This window comes from Lathyrus oleraceus, chromosome 1, assembly GCF_024323335.1.
Source record: "Lathyrus oleraceus cultivar Zhongwan6 chromosome 1, CAAS_Psat_ZW6_1.0, whole genome shotgun sequence".
In the NCBI taxonomy this organism is placed as follows: domain Eukaryota; kingdom Viridiplantae; phylum Streptophyta; class Magnoliopsida; order Fabales; family Fabaceae; genus Lathyrus; species Lathyrus oleraceus.
The window spans coordinates 238200502-238221862 of NC_066579.1; the positions used below are offsets into that span (position 1 = coordinate 238200502).

The window sequence follows — 21361 nt, forward strand, 5'->3', positions numbered from 1 at the left end:
GTCAGCTTGTCTTCAAAATAAATGAAGAGCACAGAGTTAGGCCACAGACAAGAAGACCAAGAACGACCTGCTTATGCAAAATGATGCATGAAATGCTTGTGCATATACTTTGTTTTATTTTCAAGGAACTTTTAGGGTATTCATTTGCAAATTTTAATTTTTAAGCATTTAATAGCATATGGAAAATCTCTCATCAAATATATTTTGAAACGAAGAAGTACAGCATTTTTTATCATTACAAAGAGAAAAGGAAAACAGACATCCTATGGATCCCTAGAAGCTCGGGATGCTGGAAAACGAGATGCACACAGCTTCTTGATCTCTCTCTCATAGGCTGCTTCCATATCCGCTTTCTCCTTTGCAAGTCGATCATACTTCCTCTTCCAGAATTTGGAAGACTGAGGAAGCAGAGAAGTCCAAGTATCATTCGGATCATCGATCACCCGATGCTCGAGAAACTCGATCAGAGCGTCCTTCTCCTTCAGCTGATGAAGCAACTCTTCTCTCTCACGGATCCAAGCACGTGAAAGGTCTCCTTCTCTCAACTCCTCTACATCTTGGGTGGGGAGGGTTGAAGGCCCAGCCACATCCATAGGTGTAGGTCTCGGATGATCATAAGGCATCAGATACACGGCAGCTCTCTGTCTGACCCAAGAGGTATACGGCTCCAAAGCTATGCAATTCTTCGGACCTAACTCATTCCTGGTCTTCTTGCAGATCTTGCGCCAAGCGCGGACAAATCTGGCTTTCAGGCCTTGGGGATCTTTACCCTCCTGAAAGAACACACCTTCTAACAGAATGTTATGAGGTTTATCCTTTAGGGGGAACCCAAGCTGACGACGTGCTAGAATAGGATTGTAGCTGATCCCACCACATGTACCAAGAAGAGGCACATTAGGGAATTCACCACAATAATCAATGATCTGCACAGTATCATACACGCGATCATACCAAGAGATATCATCATTAGTGAGAGACATAAGTCTCTGAGACCACCGTAGACATCCCTTGTTCTCCTTGAAAGCAACAGTCTGCGGCAAGTGCGAAATAAACCACTTATACAGCAGAGGCAGACATCACACAATAACTCCTCCACCTTTTGCATTCCTCAGATGCAAAGAGACATAGGCATCACCCAACAGAGTCGGAACGGGATTAAGAACTGAGAAGATCCTAATGCCGTTCACATCCACAAATTTGTCGATGTTGGGGAACAATACCAATCCATAGATGAGCAACACAAATAAAGCCTCAAAGGCATCCTCACTCATGGACTTCCCATAAACGGTAGCTTGAGCGATGAGGAACTCGGAAGGAAGACCCTGAATTCCACCTTTGGTAGTCAGATTAGCTTTAATCAATGCTTCATCTATGTGCAACAAGTCTGCAATCTCTCGAGCGGTCGGAATACTCTCTAAGCCACTGAACGGCACCTGATCCAGAATCGGGATCCCAATAAGATGAGAATACTCCTCCAAGGTAGGCAATAATTGGAAGTCCGGAAAAGAGAAGCAGTGATACAGAGGATCATAAAACTGAGCCAGAGTACTCATCAGTCCCTCATCAACCTGAGTAGTCAACAGAGGCAGAAGCTTCCCATAGCGAGCTTTGAAACCCAAGGGATCTAATACATAGGATGTCAGATTCCTTAACTCTTTCACATCAGGTTGTCTAAAGCTATACTTCTTTGTATGCCTTTTTTGTCTTTCCATGTCTGAAAATTTTGCAAATAACCCCTTTAAGTTCCTTGAAAATTTTCGGATTTTTTTTTTGATGTCATGAATGCAGATGAATGCATGAATGCAACAATCACACTCAAGGATCAAGCAAGTCACACCAAACAAAGGTCATGGGAAAGCTCATTGTATCCCTAATATCAATCATCCATTTTGGTGGATTATGGTTTTCACCTTATCAACACCCAAGTTCCATTGATATTAACGGTACATGAACCGGCTCAAACATCCTTAATATCAACCATCCATTTTGGCGGATTATGGTTTACACCTTATCAACGCCCAAGTTTCATTGATATTAAGGATATCTGAACGACTCAACCATGAATCAAGGGTTTGCTGAGAGTCACGAGCATGGAGTCTCGGTTAAGAACCACCCAAAGGGAGTGTACTAGGGTTTAAACCTGTCAGACATGTTCTACCAGAGGTTCCCATAATCATCGTCCCATCTTTCGGATATTATCGGAGGAACGAATACTCGTATTCCAAAAATATTCTCAAGAGAGACTCTTATGAGTGTAGTATCGCGTAACAATCGCATCAGATCTAACATCTGAACGACCTCCGCACTACGTCCTAAAAATAGGCCAAGATGGGCTTGGTAAACTAAGGTCCTTGGCTTCTAAGGCACATGATTGAAAGAATAATGCCTAACCACAAATAACTTGTGTGACATTATTAATCCAACATGACCTCCACCAAGTGAATGGACTCGCAAGTCAACTGGCTAAGGAATACTCCACACCAGTCAACAAGACTATGCCATTCTCCTATCCTAGAGTGCACTCGAGTTCGGGTATAGAACTCATCTCACAGAGATCACCAAAGCAAACAGCAATTGTATATCAAGCAATTCAAACATTACAATCAATACAGTTATCCCAAATTGTACAAAAATATGTCAAATAACACATAAACAAATATCATACAACAAGGGTGAAAAGTAGGCAAAACCACCAGGGAAGGTCTAATGTTGTCCCCAGCAGAGTCGCCATTTTTCTGTAGCGGTGTATTCGTCGCTATATGATTTATTGATTAAACCATAAGCAAAGCATACAAAGAAATCGAGTCGCCACCGCACTTTTATTTATCCAAAGGATTGGCTAAAAAGCGAACAAAATCCTAAGAAGTTTTACACATAGAAAACTAATGAAAAGATCAGAGAGTCTGGGTAAGGGGTAAATTACGCAATGGGAAGGTGTTAGGCACCCAAAACGTCCTAGGGAGCCCTTTTCACACTTGTTGTATAAAAATGTTTATTTGTTTATGACATATTGTGCAAACATGAATGGGAAGATGAGAAAAGAATGTACAATTTTATTATTTTTGTGTTTGAACGGATGAACCTGTTGCCTACGTACCTTTCCATGAGAAGGTAAAGGATCAAAACGCCGTAGTTCGGCTAAAAGATTTCCAAAATCGGTGGGTTCATTTTAAAACAAGAGCACTAAGGCTTTTCATTATCAACGGGAGAAAACTCAACCAAGACCAACAATCCACCATGCGAGGATAGCTTCAACATACTAGTGAGGGGTTAACCCTATAATAAGTATGGAAGACTTACAATCAACTCACTAAGGATGTGGTGAGATTTACATCAACCACTATGAGAATTGAAACCTATGGCTAATGTATGAAAACATATCAACAATGGACAAAGCCACAAAACAATTGAATGGGTGAAGTTAATTGATTATGAGTATTCACAAAAGGATGGTCAAAGTATGATTAGTATTCAATTCAGAAAGAAGTGTTATGAAAAGTGAAGTTCGAAAATCAAGGACTTAAGGTCCAAGTTTCTAATTTGAAAAGAGATGAGAATGTTTGCACAACATGTATTTACAAGTTTTAAAAGTCAACAAGTGAAAAGGGGTTTTGAGACAAAAAGGATGTGGATGAAGGAGTGTAAAACTTCCTAGAAGTTCACCTCTTGAAATCATATAGAAGATGATTCAAGTGTGTCCTTTGGAATGAGGCAACAAAACAAGTAAGCACATAAAAAGCAAGGTGATACCGGATGCCATCAATGGACTTATACCAATCTCACAAACAAAGGCGGATACCGGATACCAATCAATGGATTTTCACCAATCTCCTAAAACAAAACAATGATACCGGATGCCAATAAATGGACTTACTCCAATCTCACAAAGCAAAAGCGGATACCGGATACCAATCAATGGATTTACACCAATCTCCTAAAACAAAACAATGATACCGGATGCCAATAAATGGACTTATTCCAACCTCCAAAGGATGATCATAGGAATACAAATGCCAACAACATGGACTTACACTTGCATCCTCACATACAACAATCAAACAGAAGCACTAAGCAAAGAGGACATAAGTGGCCAATGAAATGGTCTTACACTCAATCCCTTCCAAATCATAGGAACAATGGCCAATGAATGGACTTACAGTTGATTCCTCAATGGGCAAACTCAAACAAATCACACAGATATGAAATGATGATCATGCAATAATGAACAATTAATGATGATACATGCACAAAGGCATGCAAGCAAACATGTACAGATGAACCAAGCAATCAATCAAACAAAGTCATTTAGCACACACTATATCCAAGCAATTAGGCTCAAGCAAGGGTTAGACTTTAAAGTCAACTGGAATGGGGTAAGTGGTGCTCTTAACCTTAACATTGAGAGTTAAGGTGAAGCAGAGGAAAGGATATGAGGGGTGTGCCTCATTAATCTTATCCCTGGTCAGGGAGAGCATTGAATATTAGAAGGTGTGGGAGTTCAGAAAGTTGGAACTCTCTCCACAAGTTAATGACTCTATAGATCTTGGGTTAAGATCCACAATGCTACAACATGTAATGTGAGCAAAGGGATGACACATAGAATAGTAGGAGATGGACTACACATCTCTTTTATCTACCAATTGCCTTATCAAAAGGACTTTTCCTGCTTGGGGACAAAGATAAACAATCACAAACATTGCCTCTTAAGGAGGACTTCAGACAGATGCCTGGCCAAGTAACAAGCCAGGTCTTCCAGACTACATGAAGAAGAGATGTTATACCTCAATGCTTAAGCTATCAAGCAAAGCAAAAGCAAGTTCACAATGGAACTATAGCAACTAAGGTACCTGAAATCAATCCAATTCAATCAGTACTCAAGTCACAAAAGTCAAACAGATAAACCAACAGTCAACAGACAATGTACAATCAAACAATCAAGGTTACATTGTGCAAAGCACAAGCTCAACTCAAATGAGCCAAATCATCCTACAAAACAAGTCAATGTTAGTTCATAACAATCAAGCAAACCACCTCAAGCTATGCAAATTGATCTCCTTAAAGCCATATGCTTCTTAACCTGAAAACAAACTCAAACATGAGAAGCAAACCCTTAGGCCAAGGCCTAGGGTCAAAGAAAGAGAAATGGACCAAAACAGAACATGAAAATTTACAAGAATCAAGATTAATCAAATAAGAACATCATCCAATTGGTCCCATATCAAAACTATGCACCAAATCCATTTCACAAACAAATCATGTCAAAGTGTGCAAGTGGGAATCGCATTGGAGCAAACAGAATGAACACAAGCATATCAAATCAACAATGGCTCAATAAATTCCAAAAAAAATCATGCATAAACGGAACATATCAAATGAGCAACATACCAAAAATCATGGCATTTGGATAAGTGGAAGCATGTCAATCAAAATCAAAAAGTCAAGTTATGCAAAAACAAGCTCAAACAAGGCCACAAATGGTGCATCAACTTAAGGCAATCCTAAAACAGAAATGACATAAGATAAATGATCCAAACCAAAACCACAATGATCTTCAACATGTTAAGAATCAATGTACAAAATTTCAAGTCCATATGATAATGCATGAGAATTTCACAAATCATGGAAGTTGAACACTCAACAAAAGTCCAATTATGACCAACCAGCAAAGAAAATCTCAAACAAATAGGAAATGGATCAAACAATTCTACAAAAAATCATGCTCAAACCTAACATCCAGAAGCAACAACATGCAAAAATTCAGATCATTGGCATATGTTTGGCATGGTAAATAAAATCAGAAAATTGGACAAGAAATGGTGTGACACACATTGTCACACCTTCATTAATCACATCATATCTCAACATCCAGAAATGCAAAAAATGCAAACCATATACCAAAATGACCAGGAATGAGTCTAGTTTATGCATGTAAATTTTCAGCTTCATTGGATCAACCATCATGATTTCATAAAACAAATGGCAAGCAATGTGCAAGAAATGACATGCAAGAACAAACCCTAGGAAATTTTTTAATCCAACCGAGCACAAATTCTGGAAGAATATCCAAACAATAGTAGACATTACAAGGAACATTGCACAAAAAATCTCATGTGAATTGGACCAATATTTTGAGAGTTATGAATTTTTTGATGTGGAAGAAAATTAAAAAATGTGAAAGGAAGCATATGAACATGATAAGCACAAATGGAAAAAAAATGCAAAAGGCAACACATGAGATGCTGGAGCCAGGAGTCGAACACGCTCCGTTTTTGAATGTGGCGCTCACTTAATGAAACGCGCTGTTTCATTAAGTGATGTGGCGCGCTATGATTGGTGCATGGCACACAAACAACCAAAACTCATGCAACACGGCCAGGCAAGATCAAACGCGATCTGGAAATTAAAACCCTAGCATTCATCCATTGTTCATCGTGTTCTTCATCACCAAGAACAAACATGCATAGAAAATCATGAAATGTATATCATTCGAATCCTCTCACATCACACATCATCAATCCAACATTAATTCGACCTAATTCTACTCATGTCAAACAGATCGAGCACAAACAAGTTTCAATCATCAAACTTCAAATCATGATAACGAACTCAATACTTAATGAAATCAAGAGATCCAAAGCTCAGCATACTCTATGATGTAAGATCTACAAGATGCATCCAACAATTTCAAGAATCATGGAGGTCGAAATCTAACCTTACTGAAGATGCAGGATTGAAATCGTGCTTCTCAAGTCCTAGCAAGGTGAAACAGATACTCTCCAATGATGAGGAAGATGAATGAATGAGGAATAACAACTCAACAGTGCTCAATTTCGATGGAATCTCCAACTGCCATGGAAATGCACAAAGTTCAACAGCTGCGATTCTTCAAGAGTTCTTCATAATCTTGCTTCAACAGATCTTCAACTATGCCTGTAGAAGATGAATAAACCAAGAACAAAGCAAAAGCTACCAAGAAAATTGATGAAAAAGTTGAGAGAATTTTAGATGAAAATTTTTGGATCTGAGTTTGTGAAGTTGTTGTTGCTGAATTCTGTTAGAATTAAGGTTATATACCCTCTGCTAATCATGTCCTTAATCATCATTAGCCAAATGCAAGATGGATTGGTGAAATGAGCATGCTTATGAAAAAAATGGCAAAAATACCCTCATGCACACATGGCCAATGGAACAGTGCGAATTTCACTTGAGACAAGTCTTAAAATCTGTTTTGAGGCAAATGGAATTGGTTTGGAATGAAAATAATGCACATTTTTCAAATTCACATTTTCCCACCAAAATTCAAAATGAAATCAAGTGAAAAATGCACTTCTTTGTGATGAGTTTTAATGAAATGTGATGCATGATTATGATAGTGCACATCAAGAGAAAATTGCTCCAAAAAGAACCACATGGATTGGCCTTTTGATGCAAAAGTTATGCCTTGTTGAAGTTCAAATTTCCTTGACAATGATTTGATCATAACTTGCCAACCACACATGAGAAATGGATGTTCTTTGACTTTTTGGGAAGGTGAGAGCAAGATCTTCAACTTTCATGTTGGACAAGATTTGATTTGAAGCTTGCTTGATGATGTAAAGTTAAGGAGAAGACCTTTCCATTTTTGGCAGTTTGAAATTACAGGTCACTTACTATTTTTGGAAACTTTTTGCCTGACCTCAAATCCTTCAATGATGATGTTTGACATGTTATATGAGACTTGTATGGACATGAATGAGGCCTCTCTAACCATCTCCCACCTTCAAATCCATGATTGTATGTATAGTTGACTTGTGTTGACTTTTCTAGGGTTTCAGCTGACCTAGCTGTGATCAGATGAAATCCAAGCCTCTACTACTTGAGATCTTGATTAAAATTGATGTCATGATTCATATGAACTCTTGATGAATGATCATGGTGCCCAAATTCTTCATAATGGCCACCATCTATGGCTCAATGACTGCCTTTGACTGGCTTGACCAAATGTTGCTTCATCTGCAAGTAACAAGGTTAGATGATAATATTTTTGTACTTTTGGGTTAGTAAACAAATGAAAAGCAATGATATACAAATGCAAAACATGCTTGGTGATCAAGAACCACTCTCAAGAGACAACCCACCCACAGGGAAGAAGGCAAAGGTGCACAATGATCCTTGAGGCAATGATATGATATGATATGATGCCATGAGGGATCTTAGGGACAAAATTGGGGTCTTACAGTAGTATTAATTCAGACCTTAAACTAATTGTTTAACCCTATCACTTAATACCTACCCAATGCAATTTCAATCTTACACTAAGATCAAAGTTCCTACTCACTCCCCCTCAATCACCTCAGTGATTACAACCTTTAATAAAGATTAAAAACAATTTCGAAGTCACACTTCAAACAACTCTTGATTGTGCTTAACAACTTTAATCAAGATACACAGCACTCACGCTTAAAAGCTTAGAGTGACACAACACTTACAACTTAATGAACACCCTATACCAATGCAATCATCTCAGTGATAATAGCTTGGCTTACAAGATACGTCTAATACAAGACACACAACAATACAGCAGTGAAGTATAATGGACAAATAAAATCTTCACGCCTAAAACCCCTAGTTCTGAATGAAGGATTGCCATCCTTTTATATTACAGCACTTGGGCCTTGTACTTGTATTTTCCTGAAATTAAGGTCACGCGAGTTCCCCTAAATTCCACATCTAGGTTACTAACAAATAGGCTATTTGTTAGGTTCATTAATTGTAGCTTAGTTGTTGGTTTCTTGGATTTTAGCTCAGCTGTTGACTTCCTGAAGAATAGCCTGAGAAAAATGCTAAAACAGAAAAACTAAACAACCTACAATTTAACATATGTTGTCTGGAGTGAATGTCACAACATTTAGTTTGACATCCACAGCATAGACCATATGCTAAGTCTGTTATCTTCCTGAAAACAGACTGTACAAATTTGTTGTACTGTACAGAGCCAATTTGTCCATACTTCAGTATCAGCGTACATTAATAAATGTCAAAACATCCAATTTGACATTTACACATAGAGCCTTACATCAGGTCTGTTATCCTCTTGATAAGCAGACTGAGCTGCATACTGAAATGTAGCAGAAAACCAATCTGCCTATTGTTCAGTATATGCTGTCAATGATGAATGTCATAACATCCAGTTTGACATTCAGACAGTAGGCCTTATGCCAGGTCTGTTATTTCCTTGATAAACAGACTGAAAATAAATACTGAGTTATAGCAGAACACCAACTGTTCTATTCCTCAGTATCTGCTGACAGGGATGAATGTCATAACTGTCGCAGCCTGAAAAATACAGGAGGTGCGAAAAAAAACAACCGGCGAAAGAAAATGACAGAAGAGTCGCCACCGTGCGTTATTTATCCCAAAGGAGGGAAAGGAAACGCTCGAAGTAAACCTGAAGAAAAGGAAAGGAAAAGACAAGGTCTCGCAACCAAATCTTGGGTTCGGGAGTCGATTATGCGAAGGGAAGGTATTAGCACCCCTACGCATCCGTAGTACTCTACGGGATCCACTCTTGTTGTTTCTTGTCTAAAGGGTGTGTGTTTATCTAATATACTATTTACTAAAAGAAAGGGGTCAAAGAAATAACTCGCACGGATGTCGCATCCACTGCATACGTATCTCATCTGAATATGAGAATCAGAGTCTTCGTAGCTCGGCTACCTAGGGGTTAAAGAGATGTGTGCTCGCTAAGACATCACGTCTTATGCCTACATATCTCATCGGGAATGAGAATCAGAGCATAATGTAGTTCGGCTAACTACAGGAACAAAGGTCTCGATTGCAACTAGGGCAAGAGAAAGGGAAGGTCTCGATCGCAACGAGGGCGAGAGAAAAGATCGCAATAAGGGCGAAAGCAAACAAGGATTAGTTGTTAGTCGTTAATCAAACTCGACAAGACATCGCATCTTGTGCCTACGTATCTCATCTGAACGTGAGAATCAGAGTTGCCGTAGTTCGGCTACATAGGGCTTGCCATCTGAACATGGCAGGAAACTGACTGCCAATCGCTGGACTTATGTCAGACTCCACACAAACAACAATAGGATACGGAATGCCAATCGCTGGGCTTACATCCATATCCTAACACACACAAGAAGAAACAAGCAACAAGTTACTAAGGAGTCGGGAACTCGAGCCTGGCAACTGTCAAGCAAACACACACAAAAAAAGAAAAGGGGTGCCCGGAGAGATCTCGCACGATCTCCTGCCTACGTACCTCATCTGGTATGAGAATCAGGGCGACGTAGTTCCCCTGCATAGGGCTTGCCATCTGAATATGGACTTACAAAGGAGGACACCAGTTGTGTCAAAGGAGAGTGGGCAATGTGTACACACCCTAGCAGTAGGTGTCGCAGCTCGCTGAATCGAGTCTTAGGCAGTTACCTCTTTGCAGTAGGATGGACTACATGCCACAAGATCGGAGACGCTCGGAAAGGTCTAGAAGTGGGGAAGCTCTGCCCTAGAGTTGTCATGCAATATGTACTTAAGTGTTTAGGATTTACAAATGGGAATATCTACCTAATGTTAGCATGCAAAGAATATGGGAATTCTACCTATGTTATCATACAAAAGAATAAGGGAATCCTACCTATGTTATCATACAAAAGGATATGGGAATCCTACCTATGTTATCATACAAAAGGTTCTATCTAATGGGTGCTACCTAATCGGAATAAAGATCGACGAATGGAGCAAGGAGAAGTGCTAGGGATAAGGGTAGATGGCGATGCATGAAGCAATCGACTTACAAGGTTGATGGCGATGCATAAAGCAATCGGCTTATAAGGTTGATGGCGATGCATAAAGCAATCGACTTACAAAAGGGTGGATGAATACGTGCTGGTTCTGTTAGGTTTTGAAAAAATGATTACTCGACGTTGGATCGAGGTTTTAATCTTGCTTTGAAATGGTTATCGAATGCTCATTTTAATTCTTGTATTTACAGATGAATAAAGAATGAAAAAAATATTATACATTTCATGGGAGAGGGATACATTTGTTATGAATGGGGATTGTTCATGGCAAACAAACAATAATAATACATGCCTCATACACCATACAAGTAGGCCACAGTTAATCAAACAAGTAAGATATAAACAAGTATATAATCGAATCAAAATAATCAAAGAATGAAATAATGAAGCATTAAACAATGTATGAGTGTAAGTGCAAGGGACATGTCTCATTGTAAGGAAGCCCAAGAGTAAGCTATGTGAGGTCGATGGCGATGCTTAAAAAGCAATCGACTTACAAGGGTGTGAAAAAATGGGCTCGATATTAAATCGAGAAAAATATGATTTTTATAGTTTTAAAATGGTTTTGAATTAAATTAAAATACAACAACTTTACATTATTAACAAAATGAACATATGAGTGTAATAAAGGCATAAACATAAAAAGAAACTAAAATGCTAAAAGAAAAAATAATATAGCTAAAAGAAATAAAATGCCAAAAAATGCCACACATGAGTATTGAACCCACCCCACTCAAGAATATACACACTGCCCTTCTCCACCAGACCACTTATGATCATCTGCTACTGTGATACTATGTTAAATATATAAACCGGGATAAAAAATAAAAAAAGATTAAGAACAATAAAAGAAAATACTAACATATAAACATTTTTATGTTTTTTATCTCTGTTAAAAAAACAAATTAAATTAAATAAAAAGAAAATAGAAAAAATTAAAAAAAGAAAAGAACGAAATGGAGACGACGAAGCAGGAACTCGTCTTCCTTCCACCTCTCCCCAAACTCACGAACTCACCCTTTCCCAACAATGGCAATCTCACGCACTCGCCCCTCTCGTCCCTCTTATGACATCGCTCATCAACGAAACCCTCTCACGCTCTCAAAACTCAGCGACTCAATCTCTCTCAACTCTCACAATGTTTCATCAACAAGCACATGAGAAGGATAAAAAGAAGGAGAAAAGAATCTCTTACAAAGAGTCGCGGTGGTGGCGGTGTAGGATGTGCAAACGCTGGCCTCCAGGTAATCAGTCTTGGGATTTTAGGGTTTTCTTTGCTTGAGATTTTTGCCTCCAAGTTCCGTTGTGATTTCGAATCGTCGCCTCCTTTTACTGATTTCTCTTTCTCCTTTTTATGCTCTCCCAGCTTAGGGTTTTGAATCGGTCTTTGCTGTTCCAGAAAGGTAACTTTGCAAAGCACTTTGGATGCTCGGAAATTGGATTGACCTCTTTGATGCTAGGTTCGAAAATGGTAATCTGAACCTTCGCTTTCTTCCTTGAATTTCATCTCTATTCCAATTTGGGAATTTCTTGAATTTTTACTGCTTGGTAATTAATTTTGCCTTTTTACTGCAATGAAAAATGGTGAGCTTGGTTTGATGCATCCTTGTTCATGGTTTAACATCTTATTACAGAGGGTAATGTTCATTTCTCTTGCTGATTTTGTTTTGAGATCTTGGTACTGCTGCAAGTCAGGTCTGTTAGCTGTAGTTGCTTGGGACTTCATGGTTCCGTTTGAGTTTGAAACAGGTTTTGGTGGTTTGGCTTGATGCAAGTTGGTACAGTCATGGTGTTGCAAGGCAAGCAAGGCATGTGTTTCAAATATAAAATGGTACTGATAATTACAGGATTAATACTAGTTGAATTGGTCAAAATCAAATGCCATGTAGTTATGATCAAGGTATCTCGACTTAGCCATTAGCTCATGTTTTCTTGCATCTTTTTGCTTGGTGCAGGATTATGGTATACATTTGGTTCAATTTTGGCCTGTGCATGATGGCATGGTAGGGAGAATGTTGATGTTACTAACTTGTGAACATGTTCAGTTAAGTCTCAATGTTGCTGAATTTCCAGGATTTTATAGCAGTGTTTACATGCTGATTGCACTGTAGCCTTGTTGTAGCAGGTAGGTTCATTGACTTCTATTGCATTGGAATAGCAGGATGTATCACAGGTCTGGTATCTTAGTTTGCCTTACTGCTAGATGTTGTGGAATGCCCTTAGGAATAGTTATTGCATGACCTGATGCAGGCATTTGCTTTGGCCTTGCTACGACAGCTATTGTAAGATTGTCTTGGTTCATAGTTTGGTAGGTGAGTCCTTTGTCTCATGTTCTGGTTCAATGCCTTATAAGTTTTAATCCCACTATTTGCACTCAATTCCTTGCCCTCACTTGTTTCTCTTGCTGCAGCATGAACTTGGCCTATCATGTTCAAGCTAAGGTCTAGCCCTGGTAGCCTATGATGCAAGCTTGGAAACTGTTTGGCTTTGAGGTGTGCACATTGTGATGAAGGTGTAATGTTGCTGCTCACTTGGTCTTGCAATGTCATGTTGGATCATTTTTCAGTTCAGCAGGTGAGTGGCTAAGCATGGTTTGATTTCTTATTGAAATGCAAGGAAAAAACCATGTGCTTGAGTTGGCATGCTTCATGTTGTAGGACCTTGTTTGTCTTGTGGTGAGCTTTTGGATAATTGTTGGACTGTCTTTGTATTGTAGGATGACCTTTCAGCTAGGCAATGTTGGCTGCAATTCGCATTAGGTCCTGCTTTCTTATGCTCACAACAGATTATGACTTGGACATTGACAACAAACTTAAGGCTTTAGTTTCATGGTATGTCAACAACACTTCATGTCTTGTGCATTGATGGTGTTTCTTGTTGGTTATGACTTGGTTGAGAGGTTTGGTTAATTGTTGCTTCCAGCTAGTCAACAGGTTTAGGTTTCCAATGCCTTGAAAATCACTTGTCTCTATTCTTTTATTGCAGATCTGGTGGTCATGTTGTTTGGTGATGATGGATTGCATTTGCCAAGTTATTTCATGTTGTTTTGGACTGAACAACTTGACTGCTTTCATTAAGAACCTCATTGTAGCTGTTATGCCTTGGCTTGATGATGAACATGGATGCTGCAGGATGATGCTTGCAAAACATTACATGAGTTCTGGCTTGAGGAGCCTTCTGCTTCACAAACTCAGGTCTTTGAAGATGGTAGTACTGTTCCACTAGAGGTGGCTAAGAAAACTGAGCAAATCGTTAAAATGCTGAAGAGATTGCCAAATAATCAGCTTCTTGTAACTATAATAAAGCGCAACTTGACTCTTGATTTTTTTTCACCGCAATCACATGTGCTAGTCTTGCATGCATTTTGTCTTGTGGACCCAACTCTCTATGCACCAGCTTCTAACCCTTCCCAGTATGTCATTACTTTGCAGCCATATCTGAAGACTCAGGTTGACAATAGCATGGTCGCACAGCTACTTGAGAGTATAACATTTATAATTGATGCTGTGTTGCCATTGCTGCGTAAGTTACCTCTCAGTATCGTGTATGAACTTGAACAAGATTTGAAGCAGATGATTCTTCGACGCTCTTTCTTGACAGTTGTCCATGCTTGTATCAAATGCCTTCGCAGTATGAGTAAGATTGCTGGAAAGGGGGTAGATGTAATTGAGCATCTTATCCAGGTCTTCTTCAAATGTTTGGATACCCAGGCAATTGTAAACAAACAGCAAGTTGGGCGATCTCTCTTCTGTATCGGCTTACTTATTCGTTATGGCAACTGTTTGCTAGCAAGCTCTGGTAATAAACTCGTTGATGTCAGAAGGAGCCTCAGCTTGTTTATGAAGTATCTTGCCGTGGATGATTATTCTCTTAAGGTTAGATCATCGCAGGCACTAGGATATGTTCTAATTGCAAGGCCTGAATTTATGTTAGAACATGACATTGGAAAGATACTGGAGGAAACACTGTCTTCTCATGCTGATGCTCGGCTTAAGATTCAAGCATTGCAAAACATGTTCGAGTATCTTCTTGACGCTGAAAGCAAAATGGAAGCAGAAGTTGATGATAATGTGCCTGGTCACTCGGTCAGAGCTGGGCAGAGTGTACCTGTTGCTGTCGGGGCTGGAGATACAAGCATATGTGGGGGTATTGTTCAGTTGTACTGGGACAATATTTTGGGTCGATGTTTGGATTGTGATGAACAAGTTCGACAATCAGCCTTGAAGATTGTTGAAATTGTGTTGCGCCAAGGTCTTGTTCATCCCATCACCTGTATTCCATATCTCATAGCACTTGAAACAGATCCTCTGGAGTCAAATTCAAAATTGGCTCATCATCTCCTAATGAATATGAATGAGAAGTATCCTGCATTTTTTGAAAGCCGCTTGGGTGATAGACTTCAAATGTCCTTTATGTTCATGCAAGCTATTTGTGTTATTCCTGATGAAAATGTTAACCACAAGACCCCATCTAAGATCCTTGTTTCTGGAAAAGGGAAACCTGAGTCTGACTCAATCACACAATCAAGAGTTGGGGTTTCTCGAATATACAAGCTCGTCCGAGGGAACCGGATGTCGAGGAATGAATTTATGTCCTCAATAGTGCGAAAATTTGATAATCCAAAATGGAACAAATTTGTAATAGCTCTCTTAACGTACTGCACAGAGGTTCTTGCCTTGCTCCCATTCATTGCACCTGATGAACCACTTTATTTAATCTATGCTATCAATAGAGCAGTTCAGGTTAGGGCTGGTCAACTGGAGGCGAACTTCAAAGCCTGGTGTTCAAGCTTATTACGGAGTGAGGGTGACGTTACACCTCATGGGAATGGAATGCATCAACAAGCGCCAAATGAACCTATTCATTCAACCCAAGTTATGTCAACGGACTTAAATGGTACATTTCAGCAAAGTGTAGATGTTCAGCCCAACCTCGATGACATGAAGAATAGGATGGGGGCCAATAGAAAAGGGTTTTGGGTGACTTTGGTCAATGTTGACCAAAAAGTCAACTGTTGACCAAAGTCAACAATTGGTCAAAAATGTCAAATTTTGTATTTTCTTGTATGGAATCACATGTAATGGTTTAAAATGACATGAAATAAATTGAAATGGATTAACAAATGGTTTGAAGTTGGTTTCCAAATTGTTTTTTTTTATGACTTGGATGACTTTTGATGTACATGAACAAGGCCATGAAATGAGACCATAAGGTTAGGGTTTTGACATAGTATCCATGAACCAATAACATGACTGGCAAGTGGCTAGAAACACAAGAAACTTGGTTGTTCAGATGACCCAGACTATAGATGTATCCACAATCACAACACCATGACTTTGGATCAAAAACCAATCCTCATATAAAACCAAAGTAAGGTTAGGCCAAGCATGCCAAACAAACATAAAAATTTAGGACCAAAATCGGGGTATGACAGCTGCCCCTATTTAAGCGTCTTCAACTAGAGAATATGAAGCAGAACGTTCTTCATATGATCATAGTGGGAGATGGTTAAATACTAAGAAGACCCGGATTTTGATCTTGAATCCCTATGAAACAATTAACAATGCCTGTCAGAATCGGCAAAGAAGCAATCTCGAAAGAAGAATCCGTCTGGTACGGTGAAAATCGGCCTGAGTACCGAAACAAAAAGTTGACCTGGATACCAAAATAAATGGTAACACAGGAATACCCATGGCCTGAACGCCGCACATTAGTCTGAACACTAAGCATCGGAATATGAGAGTATCAATGTTGGTCTGATCACCGGAAATCTGGTCTGAACACCACTTCGATCTGGAAATCGGAAAACTGGCCTGAATGCCACAAGTACTTCGACTTGAACGTCGGAAACTTCTTCGATCTGAAAATCGGAAACTGGCCTGAATGCCACTTCGGTCTGGATACTGGAAAATTGGCCTGAATGCCACTTCGGTCTGAATACCGGAAACTGGCCTGAATGCCACAAGTTGCATCGACCTGAATGTCGGAAACTTCTTCGATCTGAAAATCGGAAACTGGCATGAATGCCACTTCGGTCTGGATACCGGAAACTGGCCTGAATGCCACAAGTTGCATCGACCTGAATGTCGGAAACTTCTTCGATCTGAATATCGGAAAAACTGGCCTGAATGCCATAAGTGCTTCGACCTGAATGTCGGAAACTTCTTCGATCTGAAAATCGGAAACTGGCCTGAATGCCACTTCGGTCTGGATACCGGAAAATTGGTCTGAATGCCACTTCGGTCTGAATACCGGGAACTGGCCTGAATGCCACTTCAGTCTGAATACCGGAAAAAACTGGCCTGAATGCCACTTCGGTCTGAATACCGGAAACTGGCCTGAATGCCACAAGTTGCATCGACCTGAATGTCGGAAACTTCTTCGATCTAAATATCGGAAAAACTGGCCTGAATGCCACTTCGGTCTGAATACCGGAAAATTGGCCTGAACGCCACTTCGGTCTGAATACCGGAAAATTGGCCTGAATGCCACTTCGGTCTGAATACCGGAAAACTTCATGCCTGTCAGCATCGGCAGAAATAGGGAAAATGATAACTGAGGCGGCACGTGGGCCAACGATCTATGCTGGGGATAATACGTCATGAACAACCTTCAGTCTGAGCACTGGAAACAAACTTCTGGCTTATCACTTGGGATACCGAGAATGTTTTATGCTTACATGCGTATGTTTGAATTTTTCAATGGCGTAATGCTCCATGAGAATGGAAATGCTACGCGATTTGGGAGGATGCAATGCAATATGATTCTACATGCAGGGATGCGAAATGCTGGGGAAAATGCCAAGCTGAAGCAAGGAATCCCGTTGGGGAAATGATTATAATCTTCTGGACCCTGGCACTACTGTTGGAGATGCACAACATAATGAACTATGTGGGGAAATGACCGGCCGCGCGGTGTTCTGGCAATGGCGAGATGCCGAGGCTCTGACTGGGGAGAGAACGGCGCTGCCAACCTGTTGTTGGGGGAAGCGACAGTGGTTCTGGCAACCATAATCTGCGAGAGAGACGACTCAGCAGGGGAAGCAAACACCGATACGGTACCGAGATTCTGCTTCAAGGAATGAGATCATCGATCTGGGATTGAAATCCTCGATCTGACATCGAACTCTGAGGAGCAGCTGCTTCTGCTGGGGATATACAGTCTGGCACTGTTAACTCCGCTGGGGATATACAGTCTGGCACTGTTAACTCTACCAGGGAGTGTATAGTCTGAAACACATGCTTGAGAAGCACCGTAGTGAGAAACTGATGGGGATTGAAGAATCCAACACTCTGATCAGCTCTGCAGGGATAAGACACCGGATTCGTCTGTTGGTGACTTCACTGGGGAAGATATTCACGGTCATCTGCAGGGGATTTTAAGGAAATGCCCCGAAGGTATCTGTTCTGAATAGACGATCCAAAGCACTTAAAATTTACAGCAATTTTAAATGTTTATTGAGCATGTACCTGTAAAGCCCTTATGTGTCATGATGCAATGTTTATCAAAAATTCGGACGTCATTTTTGCAAACAAAACAGTAAAATGACAATGAACACAGAGATGTACTGAATCACATGATTTTATTGATTGAATGGCCTCTGAATAGGCATTTACATCAGGAAGCAATCCCTGGAAAGAGGTAATTGCACGAAATATAAAAAACAGAAAATAATTTAATGGCAATGTGAAATGGATTTCTATTGGGTTCCAATTCTGCTATGACTCGCTCGTCTTCACGATCTTCCAGATGATCAGCCTTCTGAAAAGATGATTAGATTGTTTTCTTCCTTTTGAAAGTTTCCAGTCATCGACATGAGATGAGATTCAGAACTAACTCAGAACGCAGTCATTCGCTTAATCCCTAACTTTTGCCTGGATCGCCCTTTCGGGTTTTCAATCCACCGGGATACCCATTTTTGCCTAAGTTGCCTTTTCAGGTTTTCAACTTACCGGGTGTACAATCTTTTAATTTTAGTCCCTAACTTTTTCCCGAACCTTTTCATTTTCTTGGTTCGTCGGGATGCCCATTTTTGCCTGGACTGTTCTTTTTACTGTCCAGCGGGTCTATCTCATGCGAAGTATTTTTTAACTGCGTCTGAGTTTACCGGGGAAGTGAAGTCTTCACCATCCATCGTTGCGAGCATTAAGGCCCCTCCATCAAAGACCTTGGTGACAATATAAGGTCCCTCATAGTTAGGAGTCCACTTGCCCCTGTGATCTGTCTGAGGAGGAAGGATCCTTTTCAACACCAAATCTCCGACTTGGAAACATCGGGGGCGCACTTTCTGGTCAAAGGCTCTCTTCATCCGACTCTGATACAACTGCCCATGACAAATGGCTGCCATTCGCTTCTCTTCGATAAGACTCAACTCATTGAACCTTGTTCGAATCCATTCAGCTTCGTCTAGCTTGACATCCAACAGGACTCTTAGAGAAGGAATCTCCACTTCAACAGGTAGGACTGCTTCCATACCATACACCAGGGAGTAAGGGGTCGCCCCGGTCGACGTACGTACTGAAGTGCGGTACCCATGCAAGGCGAAGGGTAGCATCTCATGCCAATCTCTGTACGTAACGACCATCTTCTGCACGATCTTCTTTATGTTCTTATTTGCTGCCTCAACAGCACCGTTCATCTTAGGACGATAGGGGGAAGAATTGTGATGCTGAATGTTGAAGTTCTGGCACAACTCCTTCATCATTTTGTTATTGAGATTGGAACCATTATCAGTAATGATTCTCTCGGGAATCCCATAGCGACAAATGATTTCCTTCTTAATGAAACGGGCAACCACATGTCTGGTGACATTCGCGAATGATGCTGCTTCGACCCACTTGGTGAAATAGTCGATGGCAACAAGGATGAAGCGATGCCCATTGGAAGCAGTCGGCTCAATCTTTCCAATCATGTCAATGCCCCACATCGCAAACGGCCACGACGAAGACATCACATTCAGAGGATTCGGCGGTACATGCACCTTATCAGCATAAATCTGGCATTTATGACACTTCCGAGCATATTTGTAACAATCAGATTCCATGGTCATCCAGTAATAACCCGCTCTCAATAATTTCTTAGCCATTGCATGTCCGCCGGCGTGAGTACCGAAGGAGCCCTCATGAACTTCCTGCATTAACATGTCCGCCTCGTGTTTGTCCACGCATCTGAGCAAAACCATGTCGAAGTTCCTCTTATACAGCACATCGTCTTTGTTCAAGAAGAAACTGCCTGCCAATCTTCTCAAAGTCTTTCTATCATTGTTGGATGCCCCTGCAGGGTACTCTTGATTCTTCAGAAAGCACTTGATGTCGTGATACCAGGGCTTGTCATCAACCATTAGTTCAGCGGCAAACACATACGCGGCCCTATCAAGGCGCATAACATCGATCCTAGGAGCATGGTTCCACCGAACCACCTTGATCATGGAGGATAGAGTAGCAAGAGCATCTGCCATCTAGTTCTCATCACGAGGTATATGATACGGCTTTACTGTTGTGAAGAAAGTCAACAGTCTTCTCGTGTAATCTCTGTAGGGGACCAGAGTAGGCTGGAGAGTGTTCCAATCACTATTTACTTGATTGATCACTAGGGCTGAATCTCCGAAGATGTCCAGAGTCTTGATTCTCAAATCAATGGCTTGCTCAATACCCAAGATACAGGCCTCGTACTCAGCTTCATTATTGGTGCACTCGAAGGTCAGACGAGCGGTGAAAGGCATGTGGGCACCTTTTATAGTAGTAATGACAGCGCCAATTCCACTTCCTTTGGCGTTGACGGCCCCATCAAATAACAAAGTCCACTTTTCGTCTGGATCAGGTCCCTCCCCAACAACTGGCTCTTCACAGTCTTTCATCTTGAGGAACATGATGTCTTCATCTGGAAAATCAAACTTCATTGGCTCGTAATCTTCAATCGGTTGTTGAGCAAGATAGTCCGACAGAATACTCCCCTTGATGGCTTTCTGGGATGTATACTGGATATCATACTCTGTTAGTACCATTTGCCAACGAGCAACCCTTCCGGTGAGAGATGGCTTCTCAAATATATACTTGACTGGATCCATCTTGGAGATCAGTAAGGTTGTGTGAGTCAGCATGTATTGTCTCAATCGCTTAGCAGCCCATGCAAGTGCACAACATGTCTTTTCAAGCATTGAGTATCTCGACTCGCAGTCTGTGAATTTTTTACTCAGGTAGTAGATGGCATGCTCTTTTCTACCTGTCTCGTCGTGTTGACCGAGAACACAACCCATGGAATTGTCGAGTACTGTCAAGTACATAATCAGCGGTCTCCCTGAGACTGGAGGCATGAGGATAGGGGGATTCTGCAAATACTCTTTTATCCTTTCAAAAGCCCTTTGACAATCATCATTCCACCTGATAGCCTGATCTTTCCTCAATAATTTGAAAATTGGCTCACACGTGGCTGTTAGGTGAGAGATGAACCTTGCAATGTAATTCAACCTCCCTAAGAAACCACGGACTTGCTTCTCCGTTCTTGGCTCAGGCATTTCCTGTATTGCTTTCACTTTGTCAGGATCCACCTCAATCCCTTTTCTGCTAACAATA

At 40.6% G+C, this 21361-nt stretch overlaps 1 protein-coding gene and 1 long non-coding RNA gene across 2 annotated transcripts; both read left to right on the forward strand.

The window, feature by feature from the left end:
* The first annotated feature begins 12265 nt into the window (after positions 1 to 12265).
* Positions 12266 to 13355, forward strand: LOC127129310 (uncharacterized). Its single transcript, XR_007806294.1, has 3 exons — positions 12266 to 12427; positions 12540 to 12621; positions 12746 to 13355. It is a non-coding gene; the product is annotated as an uncharacterized LOC127129310 (long non-coding RNA).
* Positions 13356 to 13912: 557 nt separating this feature from the next.
* LOC127101477 (sister chromatid cohesion protein SCC2) lies at positions 13913 to 15808 on the forward strand. The gene has a single exon (XM_051038905.1). It carries the CDS (start codon positions 13913 to 13915, stop codon positions 15806 to 15808), a length of 1896 nt encoding a protein of 631 aa, XP_050894862.1.
* Positions 15809 to 21361: the final 5553 nt, after the last annotated feature.

Excerpts from the sequence above, each read along its gene's own strand:
- LOC127101477 (XM_051038905.1), top strand. The coding sequence starts at position 13,913 with ATGCTGCAGGATGATGCTTGCAAAACATTACATGAGTTCTGGCTTGAG.